Source organism: Haliotis rubra, unplaced genomic scaffold (genome assembly GCF_003918875.1).
Source record: "Haliotis rubra isolate DU_JTF1 unplaced genomic scaffold, ASM391887v1 Scf254, whole genome shotgun sequence".
NCBI lineage: Eukaryota > Metazoa > Mollusca > Gastropoda > Lepetellida > Haliotidae > Haliotis > Haliotis rubra.
In genome coordinates, this window is record NW_025766603.1 from 37,181 (window position 1) to 63,430 (window position 26,250).

The following is a 26,250-nucleotide window of genomic DNA, read 5'->3' on the forward strand; positions in this document are numbered from 1 at the left end:
TTATGACGGAAATTTATTTAGGAACACATCTCCCGAACGCATCCCCACGTCTCACAGAAAGGAAATCCACGTGGAGTTTTTGTAAGCATGAAAATTGCTTTTATTCACGTTTTTGCATGCTTCTGTGGAAACATACCCGTATGAAAGTACAGTATAAAAATTATGCTCGACTGTTCGAATTCATCACTTCAATACGTTGGACACAAAGAACATGCCTCGACTCACGGCAGAACAGAGAGAACGAGCTATTGGGATGTTGCAGCTGGGTGCTTCTCACAGTCACGTTGCAAGAATCATGGGTTGCAGCAAGAAAACCATCACCAGACTGATGACACGCTTCAGAACAACAGGTCGGACTGCAGACAGGCCTAGGACAGGGAGACCACCCGTAACCACCCCTCAGGAAGACCGCCATTTACGGGTGCTTCACTTGCGCAACAGATTCCTGACTGTGACGTCATCAGCAACAACCAGCCTTACCCATCCAGTCAGTAGAAGGACCATATCCAGACGACTCCGCCGATTCGGTATCAGAGCCTACAGACCATTCCGGGCGTGACGTTAATCGCGTGAACATCGACGTCGTCGATTGGCTTGGGCACGTAGAGTTCGGCAGTGGCAGCCGCGGAACTGGCGCCGGGTACTCTTCAGTGACGAGAGCCGCTTCCAGTTGAACAAAGCTGATGGTCGGGTACGAGTCTACAGACGTCGGAACGAACGCACAGCACGTTGTTGCGTTCAGGAAGTTGAGACGTTTGGCGGCGGTAGTGTGATGGTGTGGGGGGAATTTGTGGCGAGAGGAAGACTGACTTGTTGGTGATAGAGGGAAACCTGAATGCCCGTCGATACATTGATGTTGTTTTACGACCTGTCGTGTTACCCTTCCTCCAGCAGAATCGAGGCGTGTTGTTTCAGCAGGATAACGCTACTCCCCACACTGCTGTTGTTACCCGGAACTTCCTGAACAACAACAACGTAAACGTCATTCCTTGGCCAGCAAGATCCCCCGATTTATCACCTATTGAGCACCTATGGGATCATCTCGGCCGTCAGGTGAAGCAACGTCAACATCCCCCACAGACAAGAAACGCTTTGGCTCAAGCTCTACAGGAAGAATGGCGTCGCATCCCACATCACGTGATCAGACGTCTTGTGCACTCTGCACGACGTCGTGTGGCAGCATGTATCGCTGCAAGAGGTGGACACACTCGCTACTGAGGAGTTGGACACTCAAAGACACTCTGTCAGTACTGATGTGCATGTGTTGTCATGATCGAAAACCGGACATTTGAACCTCCTGTGAAAACGTCACAAAACTCTACTTACAGCAAATTGTTTCAATTGTTCTGTAATGACAGTCTGCATAATGTGTTCAAAAATTATATCAAACATTTCAACATTGAATTGCACGTGTTTGTATCATTTTATGATACAAAATGATCGGGGACGTTTCTTTTGCCCCTCAGTTTATGGGCAGTGTGGTAGCCTAGTGGTTAAAGCGTTTGCTCGTCACGCCGAAGGCCTTGGTTCGATTCCCCACATGGGTACAATATGTGAAACCAATTTCTGGAGTCCCCCGCCGTGATATTGCTGGAGTATGACTAAAAGCGGAGTAAAACCAACCTCACCCACTCACTCACGCATACACATAGTGTACATATCATAGGGATCCGAACCAGTTTTGATTTCCCATGTGGTAAAATTGGAATGGAATCATTTACATCACATATGATACACACTGACAGAATATGATACACACTGACTTTATGTGTGATGCATCAACATAATTAAAGCTAACTCTTACTGCACATATGATACAAACTGACAGAATCAGTCAGGCCTTACATGACGTAGGATACACACTGGCAGAATCAAAAAACAGCCCTTATAATCTTTGACAGAATACAAAAACTGACCTTAGGTGACATATGATACACAATTGAAGGATCTAAAACAATTCTTACATCACACATAATATACACTGACAGAATGAAACATAGACCTTACTGTACACGCTGACAGAATCACCAATGGCCTTCACATCACATCACATCACATCACATCACATCGGACAGGTCAAAATCTAACTCTTTCATTATTTATGATACACATTGCACGTCTACCCTTTCGAAATTTATTATACGCATTGAAAGGATGTGGTCTTAACCTCACACTTGTTACATGTTACCTGTTCGCCAAACAATGGTGTTGAGGCGCTATACTAACTGGCTCCTGACGACAACAACTTCTCTGGTTTCAAAGATTTTCCGTCCAGGCTGGCATAATGCCACTGTTCAAGAGTATCCCTGACAAAGGCAAACGATGTGCATGACATCTAGCTGACCTATCAGGTATATCAAGGCTTCATTGAACAAACCCCACCCACTGTGAGTTCATTAAACTGAAAGAGAAATTCTGATTCTGAGAGTCGTGAGTGGTTGACGACTCTGGTTTAACGCGGCTTTGTTAAATGTTCCTGCAAACATATGGCGATGTACACCACACGTTGGCTTCACGATTGTGGGGAAATTAACACTGTGACGACGATTCAAGCACCATTTGTTTTTCCTTTTCGTTTTTTTCTTTGTTTTTGTGTTGGGGGAAAATATTGCTGGAGTTGCAAAGCAACGTGTGTACACACACACTTCTTAATGGTGAGAGTAATGGATTATGCAACATAATTGTGCACTGTTCAAAATACCAAAACTTTGGTAACAATATATCGGTTTACACAATGATCACTTGACAGGAAGCGAACAAGGGTTTCAGCCTGACGAAAGCTTGAGCCCTTATTATCCCACCGACCCTTTTTCAAGACAAAGACATGGGTTTTAGGTCAAAAGTATGTTATTTCATACACGTTGACGCCAGGGTTCAATTACCAACATGGCTACAAAATGTGGAACCAATTTCGTTGTGACAATGCTGGAATGTTGCGGCGTAAAACCCTTCTCTCTGAATCACCATTGCTTAGAGCTGGGTTTGTTTTATATGGCCACCCATGCAGATTCTGATGTGCAATTTTCAAAAGACAAAAAGAACAAAGCATACTCTTTGAGAGCGAACTCTCACACGAACATCACGGTTTTGTTATATTTGTACACGCCCCCAAACATAAAACATATTTGATTACCACTTCACAAGACATTATTGAAGTATATTATTGACATGAGGAAATGTGGAACTGTCAAGATAAAACAGTCATATTCTTGACCATTATTGCTGTTTTACAAGCCTGCTGTCACGATTTACACATTCTCCAATCGTTAGCATGGGATACTAAGCAATTAGTGTGCCTAACAGGTTTCGAGATATTTGCCTCTCCAACATTGCGACACGTTGAACACGCCAACTAATATATATAGTTCCGGAATGCAAATAATACCCCGCGTGGAGGCACAAATGTCAGGCTACAGTAGGATCATACTTTGGTGTTATTAGTGTCATGCCTACACCATGTAAACCGAGCTGGTATTTGTTACGTTGCTAGGACACCGCCAAGTGATCTGTGATTAATGGAATCCTACAAGGGACACTGTCACCCTTACAAAAACGAACAAATCGTTTCAATATTACCCAAAGGCGCAACAATGCAACAACGCAATATTTAATTTGTCATATTGTCGTTATGTCACATACAGGGCTTTGGATAATATCTGTGTATGGTACAAAGGGGAAACAATAGCTCAGTGCCACAGTTTTAAAGGTAAAATAATTCACGTTGTTACACTGTCGCCTAATCTAAAACGTGTCAAAAAAACCCATTAAAATGCGTAAAATAAAAAATTGGCAAAACGTTCACACTCCAGTGCTTTGGTTAATTTCGACATTTTTTGCTACGTTTTGTAAGGGGGACAAAGCGACAATGCGACAATGTCCCTTCTAGGATGCCATAGTAATGTCCATACGAGATTCACCTGACAGAGTATGAATAAGCACTACATTAGTTTCCAAAACGACCACGTTTCAAACAAAGGTGGGGACAATTCAATGCTTACCAGCGTGTGCACAGCCAGGAAGGATGTACTCAGTATAGTTGATAGTTATTAATATATTCCTGCCATGCTGCCGTACATTCCGATACAACGGTACCATCGTGCTGGCACAACGATGATATGTAATGGGTCCCTCTGGTAGAATGTTGGCTGGCTTGTATGGTAAAGATTAAATGGATTTGGATATATATTAAAGGACATAAGAGTAGGTTTTGTTTGATGACTGGTATGTGTAAACATTTAGCGAGATGAGTCTGGATTAAATGAGGGTGTGGTATTGGTTGATGATGTTGGCTGGAAGGTGGTGAAGTGCTGTGAATTGTGTTTTATGTGGTTGATGGTGATTGCTTAGATGCTGAGGGTGTGGGGACTTGGTATAGTGCGTGAGTGAGTGAGTTTAGTTTTTATGACTCTTTGGCAATATTCCAGCAATATCATGGCGGGGAACACATTGTACCCAACTGGGGAATCGAAGCCGGGTCTTCGGCGTGATGAGAGAACACATTACCCACTAGGTTACCCCACAGTACCGGGTAGTGTTGAAGTATTAGTGTTGTTTCTTGTGATTGGTGGTTGAGATATGTGGCAGGGACTGATCTTGTATGGGTTGTAACACTGTTTCAGCAAAGTACGGACTCTAGTACTTTTGGGGGTTGAGTCCCATCCGAGATACTAACCCACACTTTCAGACTCAGGCATCTAATCGCCACAAAGTCAGCTATCTAACCCACTCAGCCATCGACTTCCACAAAAAAGGAAGTCCTACAACTATCATTCTAGAACACGTACCTTGTGTGCCCATCTGACAAGACTAAATCGGCTTGCCTCGTACGACCGAAAACTAAGAATACACCATGCCATTTAAAAAATGGTCAAGTGTAGCAGATGCCGTTTATGGGATTCCACTTTCTCAGTAAAGTGCAGATTCGAGTACATATTTAGGTTGAGGCTCAGAGTCAAGCACCTAATCGCAAGCGCACAAATGGAAATCTACTTCCTAAAACGACACCAGTGTAATTCTGTCTTATGTAGATATTCACACGATAACAAGAATAGCGGATTAAAGTCAGACTCCTTTTGGAATTAATATTCGTTTGAAATAGATAACTATCTTTCACTATGCGTTCAGTATGGAACGAAGATAATTTCAGTGTTCTACGATTGCTGAGTCAGAACTTTGGCAACATAGACAACCGAACCAGCTTGATCCTAATCCAATAAAGACCATTCCAAGATTACAGCCTTCAGGACAGTCAGGTTGTGCCCATTGTAAACGTTGTCGACGTACTTGCTCTTGGCGATGAAATCACTTTACTCTGACAGTCTCGGAGACATCAGTTCACTGACCGTGACGTCCACTCACAGCGCCCCCCACGTCAAGTGCCTGTCTGCACTCTATGTGTAGACACTGTGAAATGAAGGACGTATCTTTTGTGGTACTAGCTTCTTGTGCCCCTGAAACTACCTCATCAACATATATACATATCTGCAGATACTGTTACAGCAAGTGTTATGTCTTCTTTTATATCTACCACATTTACTTACACCTGCTACAGCTGTTGCTGCTATTTTACCTACAAAGTAGACACAACGTGCCCCAACTAAACATGAACACAACACATACTTAACGTACACATTTATGAATATTTAACACATCAAGTATATTTTCTGAATGCATCCTCTAGAATTTCAAAATGGAATGTGTCCCATGAGACAAAAAGCCCTCCGGATAACACCTTCAAGTATGGCACTTGCTAGAATGCCAAAAAGACGTGTAATAAAATTGCTCTTGCTCCTGCACGCAAGACTTCCCGACGTCGGATATTGCCTCATCATCACGTTACAAAGCCAGATGTCTGTGGATGGTAATTGTGTCAGTCACAATCTCCCGGATACACGCGATGTTATGTCGAGATGAAATTATATACATACTTAGTTGACGTCCAGTTCAGGTTCTCTGCTGACAGCAATATATGAAATTAGACATTTTAATCTGACGAGATTCAGTCTGAAGATTGGTTTAATAACCAGCTCGAAGGACATCTCATATACACCTGGCAGCAACGGATCGACTTTATGTCTGTGACGCTTGTTTAGATGATAGCACTTCTCCGCGAATTGGTTCGGTCAGGTAGCACAGTGGAGAAACCGTTTGCTTGTTACGAGACCCGTATACTCCACATGGGTAGGTTGAGTTTTACGCCGCGTTTAGCAATATTCCCGCAATATCACGGCGGGGGACACCAGAAATTGTTTGACAAATTGTGTGGAATCGACACCTGGTCCTCGGCGTGACGAGCGAATGCTTTAGCCACGAGGTTACCCCACCATCCCTTTACCACTTTAATACAGTGTTTGAAGGCCTGTCATTCCGTTCCTTGTCGGGATCATGGTGGAATATTGCTGAAAATGCACTCTTTTTTATTTAAACATGCGAAGAATCATATCTCTGTATTGTCAATGTTTGATAAACGCATTAATCCCTTAAGAATTTTGGTCGGCAGCTAACCATTGCCTGAGTCTAGAGTTTTACATCAAAGTCTCTTTTCACCCTTGCCATTTCAAAGCAACGTCTCTGAGCTGAACATGCAATCATTACCAGACACACCGATGGTTCATTTTTGAACATTTGACGCAATCGACACCCGGTTACAACCCCTGTGTTCGAAATAGCTACTGGCCCCCTAGCCAAATCATAGGCGGATCCAGAGGGAGGGGGGTGGGGGGAGGCTTAAAGTTTGTTAAATGACCATTGAAACGCTCGTGAAAACTTATTCTGGTTCGCTGTAACCGTAGTTTGCTCTGCACATTTCGACTAAAATAGACAGCAAGTAGCCGAGACTAAAATATGATTCGTCATTCTGTTCTGTAACACCCGTGAAGGTCCTGGTTAGAATATTGGCCTTCAGTAAAACCATACTCACTTGGTCGCTCAATCACTCACTCACTCATTCACCTGGCATGGACGTCATCTTTCTGGAGATATTCATAAATAAGAACAGTTATCTCACTGGATGTCGCGTTTCACCACATGAAACAGTGAGTGAGTGAGTTTAGTTTTACGCCACACTCAGCAATATTCCAGCTATATGGCGGCTGTCTGTAAGTAATCGAGTCTGGACCAGACAATCCAGTCAGCGAACCTGACCATCCAATAACGTCAGTCGCTTCTCACAAGCATGAGTTGCTGAAGACCAGTTGGAGTTGATCTGAGATGGCGTGTCTCATTTGTAGGGCTTACGTCCCTTGCACTTGTCAGGATCTGGAGGTCCATGATTCAGCTCGACACAAGGAGCATCATCATCATCAAAGGAAAGCCCGCAGGTCTCAGACCATTTATGAGTGGGTGTGTGGGCGAGTGAATGATCAAGTGAGTGAGTGACTGTGAGTGAGTGAGTGACTGTGAGTGAGTGAGTGAGTGAGTGAGAGAGAGTATAGTTTTACGCCGTTTTGGCAATATTACAGTAATGGGCTTCACACATTGCACCCATGTGGGGAATCGAACCGGGGTTCTCGACGTTACGAGCGAACGCTTTAAAGAACCACCACTCTACTGGAATGATAACTTCAATTGACGTAAATATTTTATTGCAGAACATACATTCAGTCACACATGTATTATTTGCTGCTCATGGTATATCACTTAAACAAGTTATTGTTCATATTTTGGACGAAGCTCACATCAAGGAGCCGGGCTTCATGTTCAGTCAGTCGAACTGCCGCACAGCGTAGAAGCCTCACTATCACTCGACCACGCATGCGCAAGGCTTTCTTCATCTTCTGAGACTTCGTACCTGAAAATGACAATTTGAGGAACTCATTAATTTATTATTCAAGCCAGAACGAAAAATAAGGAGAAATTTTATCGTATCGCGCGATGCCATTTGGATTTAACTACATCTTGAATTGAACATTCGGATAAATGATGAAAGCAAACTCTTGTCACTGACTCAAAGTACTACTGCTGACCTTGACCCTTGACCTCATAAATATGCATGTGTGGCGTAGTCCATTATATTACAGGAGTGACGGGAGCAATTCAAATATGTCTCTGACTGAGTTTAGTTTTACGCCGCTTTTAGCAATATTCCAGCAATATCACGGCGGGGGACACCAGAAATGGGCTTAACACATTGTGCCCATGTGGGGGAATCGAACCTGGGTCTTCGGCGTGACGAGCCAACGCTTTAACCACTAGGCTACCCCACCGCCCCAATTCAAATATGTGATACTGTTAAAAGACAAGTGCAATTGGTCCTGCTGTAGTAAGAACCAAAACGCAAGTTGGAAGTTTAGTGCGTATATGTCATTATATGTCGGAGCGGTGGGGTAGCCTAGTGGTTAAAGCTTTCGCTCGTCACGCCGAAGGCCCGGGTTCGATTCCCCGAATGGACACAATGTGTGAAGCCCGTTTCTAGTTTTCCCCGCCGTGACGTTGCTGGAATATTTCTAAAACTGGCGTAAAACAAAGTTCACTCACTCATGATATATCACATAACCTATGAGGGTAGAACAGTTATCGGTAATAAGTTTCAGATATTTGCATAAGTGAATTTTTTTGTATCCATGCTCATTGGTCGACTGAAGTCATGACGTTATTGTGCTTTATTGTTGAGAAACATATTACATATAACTGACTCTTCTAAACCCACCATGTATATTTCATAAGTTGTATGCTTCTCTCGAGGGTAATACGGTCTGATGTACTGCCTTTGTAGCAGTGTCACCCGAGCCAGTAGGCGAGGGATGACACTGCTACAAAGAGGCGGACATCAGACCGTATTACCCGAGGGAGAAGTGTACGATGTCTTTATCTTACCGCCATGTTAAATGTACAAAATGTCATTTCAGTTTATTTAAGAAGATATTTTGAAGCTCGCTACCGACTTTAAACAAAATGGCGTCTGCCGCTCGACTGGATTTTCAAAATCAGTGAAACATATTCTAACAAGCTTTAAACTACTATAAAACTGGTTAAGTGTGTTTAAGTTGGGTGTGCAAACGATGCAATGTATAAAATAGTTTAGATAAAGCAGTGGAAGTCGGTAAAATAAATGTGCACATAGTGAACTCAAAAACAGCTAATCGAACGGTTTTGGACTCCGTGCACTGCATGCGTCATATTTAGGAGATAAACGTACTGTGTTTGGAAATTAGATGAATGTTAGACCGAATTGATAGTCTCTAAATTTCATTCGAAGCCGAACGCGTAGCGTGTGCCAGGATAGACACAAATAGTCTCACAAAAACGTGCATGTATGTCGCTTTTCGAGTCGAATGATCTTGACAGCGACGTTAGAACCCTTCTCACACCATCTAACCCTACAATCGAACAAATGCAGATTCGGCGAGATAATATTTACAATCAGGCTATATATATGGACCAATATTGATAATGCTGTTGAGATTGAGAGTTCAATAGTGAACACAGCAAAATTCAACGATCGTACGATAGGAGTGAGTGAGTATGGTTTTATGCCGCTTTAAGCATTATAATTCCAGCAACATCACGCCGGGGAACATCAGAAATGGGCTTCACATATTGTACCCATGTGGGGAATCGAACCCGAGTCTTCAGCGTGACGAGTGGACGCTTGAATCATTAGGCTAACCACCACCATAAGATGGATCGATTGATTGTGTTTTACGCCGCTTTTAGCAATATTCCAGCAATATCACGCCGGGGATACCAGAAATGGGCTTTACATATTGTACCCACGTGGGTATTCGAACCCGGGTCTTCGGCGTGACGAGCCAACGCTTGAACCTTTAAGCTTCCCACCGCCCAGTAAGAAAGGAAGAGTTTTCAGAAATATTTGGATAATCCAACTCTAGGAACGATGTTTATAACCTCATTAAAATAAAACTTCGCATACTTCAATATAAGTGGTTGCATAACACAAACCTAAATTTATCTACTGTTCATAAACATGCCAGTCAAACGACTGTTAGTCTGCAATTTTGAAATAAATGGCTTCCGTTTTCCACTTTTACATCCACGGCTTCAATGCCAGAATTATTTAAGTTTTCCACTTAAATCCGTGATACGCAACACGTCTATATTCGGCAGCCATGCATCTAAAATTGCATTTTCAAAAAGATTGAAGTACCCTATAAATGTCAGCCTGGCTGAATATTTATAGTTGAACGTTTTGATGTGTTGGTATTTCAAGCCCCGAAGACCTGTTGTCGACAGATCAACGCTCCTACGCTGGTATTAGCACTGACGTGCAACATACTCCCACACAAGCCTTTGAATTGTCTGAATAATCCCGTCTGTAATAATACCCCAAAGCCTGGACATCTGAAGACTTTCATTTCCACATATAACGGTGTGTAGGTTTCATTATACAAAGCGTACCTGCATGTGAGTGAGTGAGTTTAGTTTTACGCCGCTTTTAGCAATATTCCAGCAACGGACACAAGAAATGGACTTCACACATTGTACCCATGTCGGGAATCGAACCCGGGTCTTCGGCGTGACGAGCGAACGTTTTAACTACTAGGCAAACCGAAACATGAGTCTCATTAACCTATTCAAACAATGACCTACTTTTCAGCCGATCCAAATTTTCTCGTGTGAAAGTGAAAATAGACATCACAAACAACTATGGTTACACCGAATTCCAATTTCTTGTTTCATAAGAAAATGGTATTTACAAATAAATTTTAATTTTAAACTTTAATAACATCGTATTTCTATATTTTATGGCGAGGTTGAGGCAGCATGAATTCACAGACTGCCTTTGTTTGATGAGGTCGTAACATGATTCACAATGATTCACTGGTTACACCGGTTATGTGTTTTTTTGCACTTATTCAGTGTAGTTCTGTAACGTACAATGTGATTCATATAATATCAAGTCCGTACCAGACCGCCAAACTTTTCTAGCTGGAAAGCCTCGTTTTAAGATTTCCACGATTTCCAGGTTTCCGTTTGTCAGAGATCGCTGTACGACAGAGCACGCTGCACGACGTGTTTGCAAGGATTAGAAGGAGCGTAGTGGTGCAATATACAAGTGCTTAGATGTATCAAATAGTACTGATTAATCATTATGTATCCAGTTAAATGAATTGGTCTCAAAATTCTGGACTGGTTATTGTACTAAGTTGCGCAATAGGACGGGACCCAGTCAACATGAATCGAGACTGTTCTCTCGTACGATGCTGTAATTATTATTTTCTTCTTACATAAACCAAAGGTGAATGGTATATAAAACACTCAAATTATGTACTGTTCTTTTTGTACATAAAAGTTTTATTCGAGATTTGAAACTGCAGTGGAGAAAAAGCTGAAGAATTGGGTTTGAAGTTGAATTTCTGCGTTGTTTGATCGATTTTAAGATTACACTGATTGGCAGCAACAAGAGTACAGGAGAAATGATACTAATAATTATAACTACTGCACGTGCACAGTAGTTATAAAAAAAACGTCTTCAGTTTCCATCCAAAAAGAAATATATACATGTACGCTAGACATGATGCAATTCGTGAAGTAAATATGTTGTGAAAAGATATCAAATACACCGTTCCTTCTTTTACAGTGAGTGAGCGAGTTTAGTTTTACTCCGCTTTTAGCAATATTCCGGCAGGACACCTAAAAAACAGTTTCACACATTGTATCCATGAGGGGAATCGAACCCGGGTCTTCGACGTGACGAGCGAACGCTTTAACCACTAGTCAGGCTGGCTGACTTGGTTCACACATGTCATCGTATCCCAACTGCGTAGATTTATTTTTATTATAGGATATTTATACAGCGCACATATCCACGCACTAGTGCATGCTCAAGGCGCTGGTATGTTTTCCCTCGATCATTAATTTGGATGTCAATATCAACTGCACATCGTTTTAGCAATCTCAACTTCCTGGGGAGTATACAACTCTTGCTGCCACTAGGCGCACCGAGTTATTGTGGCTTTCTCATCCTAACGAGGTACCCATTCACAGCTGGGTGGACTGGGACACATAGTCACAGCACTATGTCCATCGATGTTCATGCTGTTGATCACTGGATTGTCTGGTTCAGACTCGATTATTTACAAACCATATAGCTGGAATATTGCTGAGTGCTGCTTAACGCATAACCAAACCAAACCAAACCTTGTTTCTCATAAAGTATCAATTATCTCTGTGGTCGTTAATTCATTAAAATAAGTATATCCTTTGATTCATATGAGGTTTATAGATGTAACAGAAACGTTTTCCCTTATCAGACAACCTCACGGTGACCTCTTTCATCTTGAGCTGAACAAAATGTCACTATACTATTGAAAACGATTAAATTCAGGTAATCGGTCACATCAATTCTGAGTTATGTTAATCGACTGCACATGTTACGAGTGTTACGGAGTCTTCTACTAATAGGGTAATGAGGAACGAAAGTTATTGTTTTATTCCAGAAAGAAAATAATGGCATCACTATAGTAGAGGATCTCGTTACAAAACCATCGACAGATGTAAAACAGAAAACATTAAGCATCCATTTTCGTACGTCATTATCTGTGAAGGTCGAGGGACTGGGACATCTTACATGCTGAGTATAACAGAGAAGGCAAATGAACCCACAGCAGTCAAATAGCTGTTGCCTTGGTGTAGTTACAGTAGTCAAATAGCTATTGCCTTGGTGCAGTTACATTAGTCAAATAGCTATTGCCTTGGTGCAGTTACAGTAGTCAAATAGCTATTGCCTTGGTGTAGTTACAGTAGTCAAATAGCTATTGCCTTGGTGTAGTTACAGTAGTCAAATAGCTATTGCCTTGGTGTAGTTACAGTAGTGTAGTTACAGTAGTCAAATAGCTATTGCCTTGGTGTAGTTACAGTAGTCAAATAGCTGTTGCCTTGGTGTAGTTACAGTAGTCAAATAGCTATTGCCTTGGTGTAGTTACAGTAGTCAAATAGCTATTGCCTTGGTGCAGTTACAGTAGTCAAATAGCTGTTGCCTTGGTGTAGTTACAGTAGTCAAATAGCTATTGCCTTGGTGTAGTTACAGTAGTCAAATAGCTATTGCCTTGGTGTAGTTACAGTAGTCAAATAGCTGTTGCCTTGGTGTAGTTACAGTAGTCAAATAGCTATTGCCTTGGTGTAGTTACAGTAGTCAAATAGCTATTGCCTTGGTGTAGTTACAGTAGCTATTGCCAACAGTAGCTAGTTGCCTTGGTGTAGTTACATTAGTCAAATAGCTATTGCCTTGGTGTAGTTACAGTAGTCAAATAGCTATTGCCTTGGTGTAGTTACAGTAGCTATTGCCTTGGTGTAGTTACAGTAGTCAAATAGCTGTTGCCTTGGTGTAGTTACATTAGTCAAATAGCTATTGCCTTGGTGTAGTTACAGTAGTCAAATAGCTATTGCCTTGGTGTAGTTACAGTAGTCAAATAGCTATTGCCTTTGTAGTTGTAGTTACATTAGTGTAGTTAAATAGCTATTGCAGTAGTCAAATAGCTGTTGTGTAGTTACAGTAGTCAAATAGCTATTGCCTTTGCCTTGCTGTTGTGTAGTTACAGTAGTCAAATAGCTGTTGCCTTGGTGTAGTTACAGTAGTCAAATAGCTATTGCCTTACAGTAGTAGTCAAATAGCTGTTGCCTTGGTGTAGTTACAGTAGTCAAATAGCTATTGCCTTGGTGTAGTTACAGTAGTCAAATAGCTATTGCCTTGGTGTAGTTACAGTAGCCAAATAGCTATTGCCTTGGTGTAGTTACAGTAGTCAAATAGCTGTTGCCTTGGTGTAGTTACAGTAGTCAAATAGCTGTTGCCTTGGTGCAGTTACATTAGCTAAATAGCTATTGCCTTGGTGTAGTTACAGTAGTCAAATAGCTATTGCCTTGATGCAGTTACAGCAGACAAATACCCCTGAGGGGGTTACCGTAGTGAAATGGCGTTTACCCTTGAAGTATACCAAATACGTATTGCCTCCAAACAGTTACTGTAGTGGGTTACAATTGCCACGGAACGAACACAGCGGCCAAAAGCAAATTGAGCTGGTATAGCCACAGCAGTCAAATACACGTTGCCATGGAAAAAGTTACAGAGCAATAAACGCCCAAACTTTCCAATCACTTCAACCCCAGACAACATATCTAGTTGCAATAGCTACATCCTTCAACAAACTCAGTCCATATTTAGACAGAATATCGACATCTTGATTAGTACTCAAGGAATCGTCAACACAGTGCCGCATTAGTATTGACAGCAAGCGTCCTCCTTATCGTCCCACTCAGGCTATTTCTAGCCCACTGAATTGTGTAGGCTCGGGCTTGATGTCGCAATATCTGGCCTTGGCTTATTTCGTTATACCTTAACGAGCAGGACAGAAACAGAAACGTCATGCTTTCAAGCGTTTTACCTCAAATTACCTGTGAAAAAGTATTATGAGTTAAAAATTCCCATTTTTGTACTGAGTGAAATTTGAATTATAAGTTCACTTTTATCCACCTATTAAGACAAAAACTATGTTAAAACCTGTGTACTTATCCATGAAAGAAGATAGGTGATTTTCATGATGGTATTTATAGATTGTTCATAACAAGTTGTTTACATAAAGTTTGTGTGTCAGGATAAGAGAAATGTTGATGCGCAGTAGACGGGAATAATAACTTATATTTATATACCTGGTGGAGGTTAATTTCTAATTTGATCTTAAGACCGCCATTGCATGTGTACGTAGCAGACATTAATGATATTGTGTGTGTTTTACCGTCTTTTATGTGGAACAAAAAACTTCGAGAAAACCTTCATCATAAGTGAGTGAGTGAATGAGTGAGTGAGTTTAGTTTTACGCCGCTTTTAGCAATATTCCAGCAATATCACGGCTGGGGACACCAGAAATGGGCTTCACCCATGTGGGGAATTAAAACTGGGTCTTCGGCGTGACAGGTGAACGCTTTAACCACTAGGCTACCCCACCACCCCCTCCATCATAAGGAATCCTGCTTTCAGAACAGAGCACAGACACAGACAAAACTGAAGTGTTGAGTAATACCTTATTGTGACTTGTATCATCACTTGTTTAGGTGAAAAATTGACATGCCTTTGCACGTATTTGGGACGGATGAAACTGATGGAGTAGGGTACGCTTGTTACAGTACGAGAACATCCTGATATCATGACTATTTGACTTGGGTATTCATAAACAGAAACGCCAATCACAAGGATTACAGTCAATCGTTCATATTGCCGATCTGCTACCCAAAATCATGAAGATATAATCAGTACATCAGTTTGGGATTCGAACCCAAGAACAAAGGTTTCTGGATCACTAAGGGTCAATTGCTTACAATCTTCAACTCTGCACCTGGACTGGCGACTGGGGCTCACCTATCTGCCAACAAGCATCATGAAGATATAATCAGTACAATTTGATGTCTTTGGCTTGTTTTGGAATGATTAACAATCTTCTGATCTCATAAGGTACCTGAACAACAAATCAGTACAACAAGGATATAATCAGTACATCAATTTGGATGTCTCTGGTTGGTTTTGGAATCAATTGCTAACAATCTTCTGATCTCATAAGGTTTACCAAATGGACTGTGGGCACTGGGGCTCACCTGTCACTAAAGCAGTATCTGAACAACAAGCATCATGAAGATATAATCAGTACATCAGTTTGGATGTCTTTGGCTGGTTTTGGAATCAATTGCTAACAATCTTCTGATCTCATACTGTTAACCAAATTGACTGTGGGCACTGGGGTCACCTATCACTAAAGCAGTATCTGAGCAACAAATATCACAAGGATATAATCAGTACATTAATTTGGACGTCTCTGGTTGGTTCTGGAATCAACTGCTAACAATCTACTGATCTCATACGGTTAACCAAATTGACTGTAGGCATTGTGGCTCACCTATCACTAAAGCAATATCTGAAGAACAAGTATCACGAAGACATACTGTTTATGCTACAGTAACTACCGGGCTAAAGAAAGAAGGGCCCTATGTCCGATGGTGGCTACATACAAAACAAACACGAAATGGTTATTCTAAGACAATGTATTTGATGAGGGTATCCTGGTCGTGTGTAGACGTTTGTACTCTTTCAGTTTATTACCCTAGAAAGGTATTCATAAGTGAGTTTGTTCAAAGTTGCCTCTGTTCACCCAGCAGAAAATGGGTATCCGGTGGAATAAGTCATGTGACTATTAACTTTCTACCGCCCCACAGGCAGCTTGGGTTATCCGGAGTAATAATTCAGCGCTTCTGAGCAGTACTACATTGGAATTAGGCGCTATACAAATAAATAACAATATTATTATTATCATTATCATAACGTTGGATATTATTAAGTCGAATTCGAATTTCAAGTGTACACTCATTTGAACTGACAGTTGATGTCAATTAAGGCGTAACAGCAATATAAGCTGTTGTGGCATCAGTCTTATGTCCTCAAGACGCGAACGCTTTGACCACCAGGCTAGCCCACCGACCCAAGACCCAACAGGACAAATTAAATATAAGTCCCCTTCAAGTCAATAATGATTTGAATTGTATAAGACCTAGACCAGATATTAAGTGAGTGAGTGAGTTTGGTTTTACGCCACCTTTAGCAATATTCCAGTAATATCACGGCGGGGGACACCAGAAATGGGCTTAACACATTGTACCCATGTGGGGAATCGAGCCCGGGTCTTCGGCGTGACGAGCGAACGCCTTAACCACTAGGCTACCCCACCGCCCCACCAGATATTAAGAATTGTTCTGAGCTCCATTTGGTCTTGTTTTGTCAATATTTTTATGTACTTTTGAATAAGATTATTTCTGGGACTAAATGCCAGTTTATGACATCAGATCAGATTGAGAATATGATCAGGTTGTAAATGATTTGACGGTATTTTGTTTTGATGAGATTAACCGATATTTCACGCACGTGGGCAGACATGTCTAATATTTACAAGATTAAATATGTTCTACCCACTCCAGTGTCGGGTTTTCCTCCTCAGTTAATACCCTCGATACAAGGTGGGTTGTGCTGGAGCTATTTTCATCAAGTATCGCGAACAGTGTACAAACCGTGGGATGGATATGATCGAAAAATCTATTTAATCTATGTAAAGTATAAATATTTTGAAGAGAAGATTGGAAAGCTTTGTGATATAAGCCCACACATACTAAATTCACTATTTTTCATGTAACACTGAAATTGATTTATAAGGCACCAGAAGAAGATAAAATTATATTTGCCAGAATTTATCATTATTATCTGAACAAAACGTTTGGCCTCCTCCATGCGGGGTCTGATACTGAAGACAGAAAGAAACTAACCAATGAACAAGACTGAGGTGAGGTGAGGTGAAATTGGGTTTAACGTCGTGCTCGAGAATATTTCGCTCATATGACGACGTGCATGCGTGTGTAGGTGTATGTGTGGCTGCTTGTACTAGCCCAGACTTAAGCTGGTTTTATAGTGCTAGCTCACTGTGATACCATGCCACAGTGAAGCATGAATACCCCACTCAGACACATTATACTGACTCCGCGCCGACCAGTCCTTGTTGTATCCATTAATGCCGAGCGCCAGGCAGGGACCAACATGTACAATATTTTAACGTCTTTTGGTATGACGCGGTCGGGGATCGAACCCGCGACCTTCCGCTCTCCGGAACAAGACTGAGCCACATAAGAACTACCAATACACGTCATGTGGGATCACAGGGGGGACCCATTTTGAAATAAACCCGGTCTTTACCTTGTCAAAAGAGACATATATTTCCTGGCAAAGAACGAAATTGGATTTGACCAAACAATTTAAAACTACATCAAATATTAATGCCTGAAACATGTGCCCAAACATTGCAGATTTCATCCCCAAAACTAAATCTACAACTCAAATACACCCCGGGATCGGGTGGTCAAGCTCGCTGACGTGGTTGACACATGTCATCGTATTCCAATTGGGCAGAACGATACTCATGTTGTTGATCACTGGATTGTATGGTCCAGACTCGATTATTTACAGACCGCCACCATACAGCTGGAATATTGCTGAGTGCGGAGTAAAACTAAACTCACTCACTCACTCAAATACATCCTCACTGAATATTGTTTCTTGTTTGTTTCTAGCTAGTTAGCATCAGATAGGTGCATACCTTTTCAGGACAGGTGGTTTAGCGTGTGAGTGAGGATGGGTTAACGCCGCTCTTAGGAATATTCCAGCAATATCTTGGGCTTCGCACGTTGTAACACGGGTCTCAGGTGAGACAAGCGAACGCTTAACGACCAGGCTACCCTAGACCACCGTCCCGGAATAGCGGTTTAAGATTAATGAGATCGCTAAGGTAATTAGACGCGGTGCGATGGCGGATTGGTTGTCATCATACCAGACGGGATGAGTTGTTCATGATATCAACCACTTGCTTTACTTCAACAGACTTTATGGCAAACAGGCTGCCGCGATACAGCTGTCGCCAAGTACAAACAAACAAAGAAATAATTGCATCCTACTGGTAGTGGAGCTAGACTGATGCATCATCTAACAAACGCTTCACACATAACCAATGCATCACACATAACCAATGCATCACACATAACCAATGCATCACACATAACTAATGCATCACACATAATAAACAGATCACACATAACCAATGCATCACATATAACAAAGAGATCACACATAACCAATGCATCACACATGACCAATGCATCACACATAACTAATGCATCACATTTTATCAATAACCAATGCATCACATATAACCAATAACCAATGCATCACACATAACCAATGCATCACACATAACTAATGCATCACATATAACCAATGCATCACATATAACCAATGCATCAAATGTAAACAAAGCATCACACATAACCAATGCATCACATGTAACCAATGCATCACACATAGCCAATGCATCACACATAACAAAGAGATCACATATAACTAATGCATCACATATAACTAATGCATCACCCATAGCCAATGCATCACCCGTAACCACTGCACCACACATAACCAACGCATCACACATAACCAATGCATCACAAATAACCAACGCGTCACACATAACCAATGCATCACACATAACCAATGCATCACATGTAACCAACGCATCACATGTAACCAATGCATCACACATAACCAATGCATCACACATAACAAAGAGATCACACATAACCAATGCATCACACATAACCAATGCATCACATGTAACCAACGCATCACATGTAACCAATGCATCACACATAACCAATGCATCACACATAACCAATGCATCACACATAACCAATGCATCACACATAACCAATGCATCACATGTAACCAACGCATCACATGTAACCAATGCATCACACATAACCAATGCATCACACATAACAAAGAGATCACACATAACCAATGCATCACACATAACCAATGCATCACACATAACCAATGCATCACACATAACCAATGCATCACACATAACCAATGCATCACACATAACAAAGAGATCACACATAACCAATGCATCACACATAACCAATGCATCACATGTAACCAACGCATCACATGTAACCAATGCATCACACATAACCAATGCATCACACATAACAAAGAGATCACACATAACCAATGCATCACACATAACCAATGCATCACATGTAACCAACGCATCACACATAACCAATGCATCACACATAACAAAGAGATCACACATAACCAATGCATCACACATAACCAATGCATCACATGTAACCAACGCATCACATGTAACCAATGCATCACACATAACCAATGCATCACACATAACAAAGAGATCACACATAACCAATGCATCACACATAACAAAGAGATCACACATAACAAAGAGATCACACATAACCAATGCATCACACATAACCAATGAGATCACACATAACCAACGCATCACACATAACCAATGCATCACACATAACCAATGCATCACACATAACAAAGCATCACACATAACCAATGCATCACACATAACCAATGCATCACACATAACAAAGAGATCACACATAACCAATGCATCACACATAACCAATGCATCACACATAACCAATGCATCACACATAACCAATGCATCACACATAACAAAGAGATCACACATAACCAATGCATCACACATAACCAATGCATCACACATAACAAAGAGATCACACATAACCAATGCATCACATCACACATAACATAACAATGCATCACACATAACCAATGCATCACATGTAACCAATGCATCACACCAACGCATCATAACATGCATCACACATAACAAAGATCACACATAACCAATGCATCACATAACCAATGCATCACACATAACCAACGCATCACATGTAACCAATGCATCACACATAACCAATGCATCACACATAACCAATGCATCACACATAACAAAGAGATCACACATAACCAATGCATCACACATAACCAACGCATCACACATAACCAATGCATCACACATAACCAATGCATCACACATAACAAAGATGCATCACACATAACCAATGCATCACACATAACCAATGCATCACACATAACAAAGATCACACATAACAAAGAGATCACACATAACCAATGCATCACACATAACAAAGAGATCACACATAACCAATGCATCACACATAACAAAGAGATCACACATAACAAAGAGATCACACATAACAAAGAGATCACACATAACCAAGGCATCACACATAACAAAGAGATCACACATAACAAAGAGATCACACATAACCAACGCATCACACATAACAAAGAGATCACACATAACAAAGATATCACACATAACCAACGCATCACACATAACCAAGAGATCACACATAACAAAGAGATCACACACAACCAACGCATCACACATAACCAAGAGATCACACATAACAAAGAGATCACACATAACCAATGCATCACACATAACAAAGAGATCACACATAACAAAGAGATCACACATAACCAACGCATCACACATAACAAAGAGATCACACATAACCAATGCATCACACATAACAAAGAGATCACACATAACAAAGAGATCACACATAACCAATGCATCACACATAACAAAGAGATCACACATAACCAATGCATCACACATAACAAAGAGATCACACATAACAAAGAGATCACACATAACCAATGCATCACACATCAAACATCACACATAACAAAGAGATCACACATAACCAATGCATCACACATAACAAAGAGATCACACATAAAATAATGCATCACACATAACAAAGAGATCACACATAACAAAGAGATCACACATAACCAATGCATCACACATAACAAAGAGATCACACATAACCAATGCATCACACATAACCAATGCATCACACATAACAATGAGATCACACATAACCAATGCATCACACATAACAAAGAGATCACACATAACCAATGCATCACATAACAATGAGATCACACATAACCAATGCATGCAATGCATCACACACAATGAGATCACACATAACCAAGAGATCACACATAACCAAGAGATGCATCACACATAACAAAGAGATCACACATAACAAAGAGATCACACATAACCAAGAGATCACACATAACCAAAGAGATCACACATAACAAAGAGATCACACATAACCAAGAGATCACACATAACCAAGAGATCACACATAACAAAGAGATCACACATAACCAATGCATCACACATAACCAAGAGATCACACATAACAAAGAGATCACACATAACCAATGCATCACACATAACCAAGAGATCACACATAACAAAGAGATCACACATAACCAAGAGATCACACATAACCAATGCATCGCACATAACAAAGAGATCACACATAACCAATGCATCACACATAACCAATGCATCACACATAACCACTTTACATCCACATTTGCCTCTTTTCGCCACATATTGCTAACATAATTTGTTTACCATCTAGTAATGTACCGCCCTTTATCACGAGTAACTAAACTACTCTAATTATTCTGTATTTCCAAATTATAACGCTGCCAATTATTAAGGCCCTAGCAATAATATGACATCGCACGTCAGATCTTCTTCTCTTCGTTTGAAGATTAACTTTGAAGATAATTCCGGTTGATCATCATTTTCTTGGCAAAACAGATTTCATTAACGAACATCGATTAGAAAATACTGCCTACAGCGTCTACAGAGGCGACTTACCATGGTCTGTCCTCAGCAGGTTCGTCTTCCACATCCTGTAAAGAGGGAAAGAGGAAGTATAATGATAAATTATGGATAGATGCGGAAGTGAATATGCGCTGAATATGAAAACATTTTTTTAGCAATGGCCCCAAAAAAGCGAAGCACAGTTAACTCGAAATCGAATAAGGAATATGTCCACCTATCCACTGTTCGAGACAAGAGTACCAAACGTAAGATAGTGACCCTTTCTGTTTCTCAAAGTTCCATATTCCATCTTCCATTTTCATCTTACTGAACAAATCGTGAGGAAGGATTTCGAGTGTGTCGTGCTTTGCAGAGTACATGGTTGACCAAAGCATCGCATGGATACAGCAAACCATCGCATGGATACAGCAAACCCTCGCTAATCTAAACAGTAACGTTTGCCATAAAATCATTGGTATTACCAATTTTCGGATGACCAATTCCTTTCTACAAACTATAGAGCTGCGGTGTATTTGTGTCGTCTTTCCGGGCGGTGCGTGTCCCGAATGGGAGTGGGTTCTACGCCGCACTCAGCAATATTCCAGCTATATGGCGGCGGGTTGTAAATAATCGAGTCTGGACCAGACAATCCAGTGATCAACAACATGAGCATCGATCTACAGAATTGGGAACCGATAACATGTGTCAACCAAGTCAGCGAGCCTGACCACCCGATCCCGTTAGTCGCCTAGTCAACCAGGCTAGCTATTCTCGAAACGTTCGTAGCCCTACGAACTTCTTAAGCCCATTCTTAACACATTGACTACGATAAAAATTAAGAATTCTTTGGGCTACGAACGTTTCGAGAATAAGGGCCCAGGCTCGCTGACTTGGTTGACACATGTTATCGTATCCGAATTTCGTAGATCGATGCTCATGCTGTTGATCACTGGATTGTCTGGTCCAGACTCGATTATTTACAGACCGCCGCCATATAGCTGGAATATTGCTGAGTGTGGCGTTAAACTAAACTCACTCACTCACTCACTCTCATTCCATTGTTAGAGTCCATTGTATTTGAAGAATGAAAGCAACAATACATTGCAGGTGTTAATCTGCTCTAATGCCAACACTGGCGTGAAACATCAGGATGAACAAGTCTGGACACAATACTGTCATTTCTGAATATTTTATCGAGCTAATGACTCCAAACTCCCCAAAGCCCTCAATGGTCCTAAATAGGCCTTCCGAAGTGATGAACTAACAGACAGGAATCGTCCCACAACGAGCCAGTCAATATTTGATCATCATTACAGCCATAAATCAAAGGATTTGGCTTTTTACAAGAATGAAAAATCATTACAATAACTCTCGCTATGACGACAGCAGAGTGTAATAATCAGATAATCATGAATTATTGCTGGATACGTTTTATCTTTGATGCCAGCGAATTCAGTAATGAGAAGCTATTTCAAAACAGCAACGTAGCTCTTGAAATAGTGTTGCGGTATTGATTAAAATTGATATCGTTAATAACGACCTGTCAATGGTATTGTATGAATCATGAACTGACGTTGTATCATCATTGAATCATATTGTATAAGCAATAAGTGGTATTGTATGATCATGAAATGACGTTTTATCATCATTGAATCATATTGTATAAGCAATAAGTGGTATTGTATGAATCATGAAATGACGTTGTAACATCATTGAATCATATTGTATAAGCAATAAGTGGTATTGTATGAATCATGAAATGACGTTTTATCATCATTGAATCATATTGTATAAGCAATAAGTGGTATAGTATGAATCATGAAATGACGTTGTATCATCATTGAATCATTTTGTATAAGCAATAAGTGGTATAGTATGAATCATGAAATGACGTTGTATCATCATTGAATCATATTGTATAAGCATTAAGTGGTATTGTATGATCATAAACTGACGTTTTATCATCAAAACTGATATAGCTGAACCATGAGTGAGTGTGTTGGGTCTTGTAACGCTTTTAACAATATTTCAGCAATATCACGGCTGAGGACACCATAAATGGGATTAACACAATGTGCAAACATGGGAATTCGAACCCAGGCCTTCAACGTACGGGCGAACGCTTTAACGACTAGGCTACCGCTTCTGTCAAATAAAGAACTGTATTGTATATTCGTGTAGTATATAGATATATATAATCATGAAATGATGGTATATAATATCACAAATTGATATTGTTCAATCCTTAGTGGTTTTGTACAAGTGATATTGTTCGATCAAGAATTCTATTTGGTACATTACAGAAACACAATGCCTTACTGCGTACACAATGCAAGTTATATAATTTCACTTCACTTACAGACCGCCACACCGGTGCAATCTTAAACACTAACGCATTGCTGATATTCTAGTAACTTGCAGGGCTTAAATAACGGTTCTAAAAAGGTCACCAGATATTGCTGGACAAAAAGCTGTTTCTTTTTAAACAGAGTGGTTTCCGTTGGCAGGGAATTGGAGAATTTTGCGTTGGCGGTGCTTTTGCATACATTTAGTAAATCTGGGGAATAATAGACGACTTAACATGCTGAGTTGTAGCGAAACATGGCTGAAGTTACTCAGACGGTGTGTGTATCGAGTTTCCAAGAAAATCCGCAAGTTGGAAGCTTTCGAAATATGATTATGCAGAAGATGGGAAAAAGCTTACAGAAAACTGCAGTTGATCCCACGGCAGATCAAGGTTGTCATGGCAACGCTGTGTATGAATGACGTCAGCTGATCGATCGTAGCACTCGAGAAAGTCCGACTGGGTTAACTCTCGTTTGGAAACTAATTCACAAAGATTGAAAAGTTTGACTCTCCGCTGTTTCTTGTCGTTAAGTGCATGTTTTTGCACCGATTTATCACTTTCCTCCTCTCTAACGTTGATAAATCTACTCGAGCTGTCATCAGAAGAATCCGAGCTTATTCTTTCGCCAGACGCTGTGACCACGGTTTCGATGACGTCACTGTTTTCTGTGTTCAAACGTTGAACAGCTTCAAGATGGCGGAAGAGACGGTGGTTGCGTAGCACTTCATCAGGGAGATCCTCGTTTTCAAGGTTAAGTCTGACGTAGTTATAGCAAACGTTCTCATCGTCATCTTCACTGCAATATGACATCTGACTCTGACTGTTTTGAGTAGGACATGATACAGACAACAAATCTGAAGAATTGTCTGCGGAAAAGTCCGACACGTCAAACTGACCGATGTCTGTGTTTCCACGACGTGCATTTATCACACATGATACTGAACGGAAACTCTCCCCTGTCTCCGAGAGGTAATCACGTGACAGGTGCGCTACTGCCGACTGAAGTGAGGAATTATGGGAAGATATTGTTGACATCGTATCCCCATCTGAAAAATCAGCATTATTTCCATAATCTCTGTTTTCAGTCTCAGTCTTTTCGCCAATATCGGAACTGATTGTCGCGTAATCCGGGGATTTCTGAGCACTCAGGGGGATCTTCTTTCCCCCTGGGGTCCCCTCCCTGATTGTGGAACTCACATTTTTTTCGTTTTCATTAAATTCAGCGATAGCAGAATTTTGTCTTTCGATCGAATGTTTATCGATAACAGCATAGTCATGTGAAAGTTTAGGACGAAGATGCTTATGACCTTGCGTCTGTCTTGCAGCTTCTGATGGTAGTTCCTTCAAATCATCTATTGATCTTGTATCTCTGTCAAGAGATATATAATCGTGGGACGGTGTTTGGTGTCGTGGTATACTCGCGTGGCCCTCAGATGGTATCGATTTTGGCCGTTGCCCAAGTCTGGCATTGCTCGTGTGTTTGGTCGCATCCTGTGACAAACCGCCTGCGGTAATGACTGTTCTAGAAGTTGTTCCCTTCCGCCCCGGATGCCTGCTACGTGCGTCACCGGCCGCGGCAACAACATCGCCGTCTTGACAAGTAGAGCTTACTTGAACTTGTTCCCCATCCCTCAAACGCCGCTGTGTTTTGACTGAGGGCTTGGCGTTTTGGTTTGATGTTGAGCGACTAAGGGCTTTCTTCACTTCTCGTGTCATGTCAAAGTCTCGAGTGTTCCAGGACTCGTGAACGCCTTTCAATAGAGACCTGTTAAACAAATGGGTTTTTTACAAAAGACATTGATACAAATTATTGCGTCCGATTCTTTGTTGGTACTGTCTTTATTCTTCCATGTC

The 26,250-nt window shown here is 41.0% G+C and overlaps 1 protein-coding gene across 2 annotated transcripts in view; it reads right to left on the reverse strand.

Annotated features, from left to right (window-relative positions):
* Window positions 1–7,566: 7,566 nt before the first annotated feature.
* LOC124279650 overlaps window positions 7,567–26,250 on the reverse strand; it is an 83,972-nt gene continuing 65,288 nt past the window's right edge. For both annotated transcript variants that reach the window (XM_046715486.1, XM_046715487.1), the window contains exons 12-14: window positions 24,754–26,161; window positions 22,104–22,138; window positions 7,567–7,789 (exon numbers count right to left, since the gene is read on the reverse strand). In XM_046715486.1, the coding sequence (XP_046571442.1) occupies window positions 7,699–7,789; window positions 22,104–22,138; window positions 24,754–26,161 (1,534 nt within the window). In that variant the 3' untranslated portion in view covers window positions 7,567–7,698. The remainder of the gene's footprint in view (window positions 7,790–22,103; window positions 22,139–24,753; window positions 26,162–26,250) is intronic.